Raw genomic sequence first — 1,229 nt, forward strand, 5'->3', positions numbered from 1 at the left:
AGTGCACCCAGAGAAAAGTCTCAGAAGGCTATCCAGGATGAAATCCGTTCAGTGATCAGACAGATCACAGCTACAGTGACATTTCTGCCACTATTGGAAGTTTCTTGTAAGCATTGCACATCTTCTTGTTGACTTAAATTTATTGGGGAAAAGATTAAGCTACTGCTTTATGGAGTACCCCTTTATTAAATTTCTTCTTAATTATCAGTATCTTGTAATATAAATGGGAAAAGCATAATAAAGCAAAAGTAATGTATAGGAATACTCCCCTTATCCACAGAGAGACCCTCAGTGAATACCTGAAGGCATGGAGTGTACTGAATCCTGTACTAATTTTTTTTCCATATACAGATACACTCATACACACACACATATATATACACACACACACCTGTGGTAAAGTTTAATTTGTAAATTATATACAATAAGAGTTAGCAACAATAATAATAATAAAATGGAACAATTTTAAAAATATGCTAGCACCACTGCTATTGTGCTTTGGGGCCATTTTAAGTAAAATAAGGATTACTTGAAAACATTTGCTATGTAACTGCAACATTTGAGCCTACAAACAGAATGGGTACTAAGTGAGTGATACACAGTATATACAGTATGGATATGCTGGAAAAGGGATGACTCATGTCCCTGGTGGAATGGCATGAAGTTTCATCATGTTACTCAGAAGGATGCGCAATTTAAGATTTGTGAATTGTTTATTTCTAGAATTTTCTATTTAATATTTTCAGACCATAGTTGACTTGACTACAGGTAATTGAAACTGTGGAAAGTGAAACCATGAATGAAAGAGGATAACTTGTATATGCTGTCTAGAAAATTTGCAAATGCTGAAAAAAAAGGAAAAATACTTCACAATACCCACTCCTGCAGTTTTTGATGTAATTTCTTTCACTGTTTTTATGTTCTACACCTATTTATGTATGTAATTAAGACTATGGCTATAATTGTGTCTTTTCGATCTTATTCCTTTGTCATAATTATTTGCCTCATATTTTATTATACGATTATATACTCACTGCAATTATTTTTAATGAGTTTGTCATTAAAGAAAAGAAACTTGAATTTTTCATAAGATAAAGTTGAAGGGTACATGGGTGGCACCTGTGGCTCAGTGAGTAGGGCACTGGCCTCATATATAGAGGGTGGTGGGTTTAAACCCAGCCCTGGCCAAACTGCAGCAACCAGAAAAAATAGCCGGGCATTGTGGCAGG

At 34.7% G+C, this 1,229-nt stretch overlaps 1 protein-coding gene across 1 annotated transcript in view; it reads left to right on the plus strand.

The window, feature by feature from the left end:
• The window catches only part of MAD2L1 (mitotic arrest deficient 2 like 1), a 7,523-nt gene that overhangs the window by 5,623 nt on the left and 671 nt on the right, over nt 1–1,229 (plus strand). The window contains exon 4 of the mRNA XM_003800058.1: nt 3–106. Within this exon, the coding sequence (XP_003800106.1) occupies nt 3–106 (104 nt within the window). The remainder of the gene's footprint in view (nt 1–2; nt 107–1,229) is intronic.

The sequence above is a fragment of the Otolemur garnettii genome, unplaced genomic scaffold, assembly GCF_000181295.1.
Source record: "Otolemur garnettii isolate 467f Iridium unplaced genomic scaffold, OtoGar3 scaffold00164, whole genome shotgun sequence".
Taxonomy (NCBI): domain Eukaryota; kingdom Metazoa; phylum Chordata; class Mammalia; order Primates; family Galagidae; genus Otolemur; species Otolemur garnettii.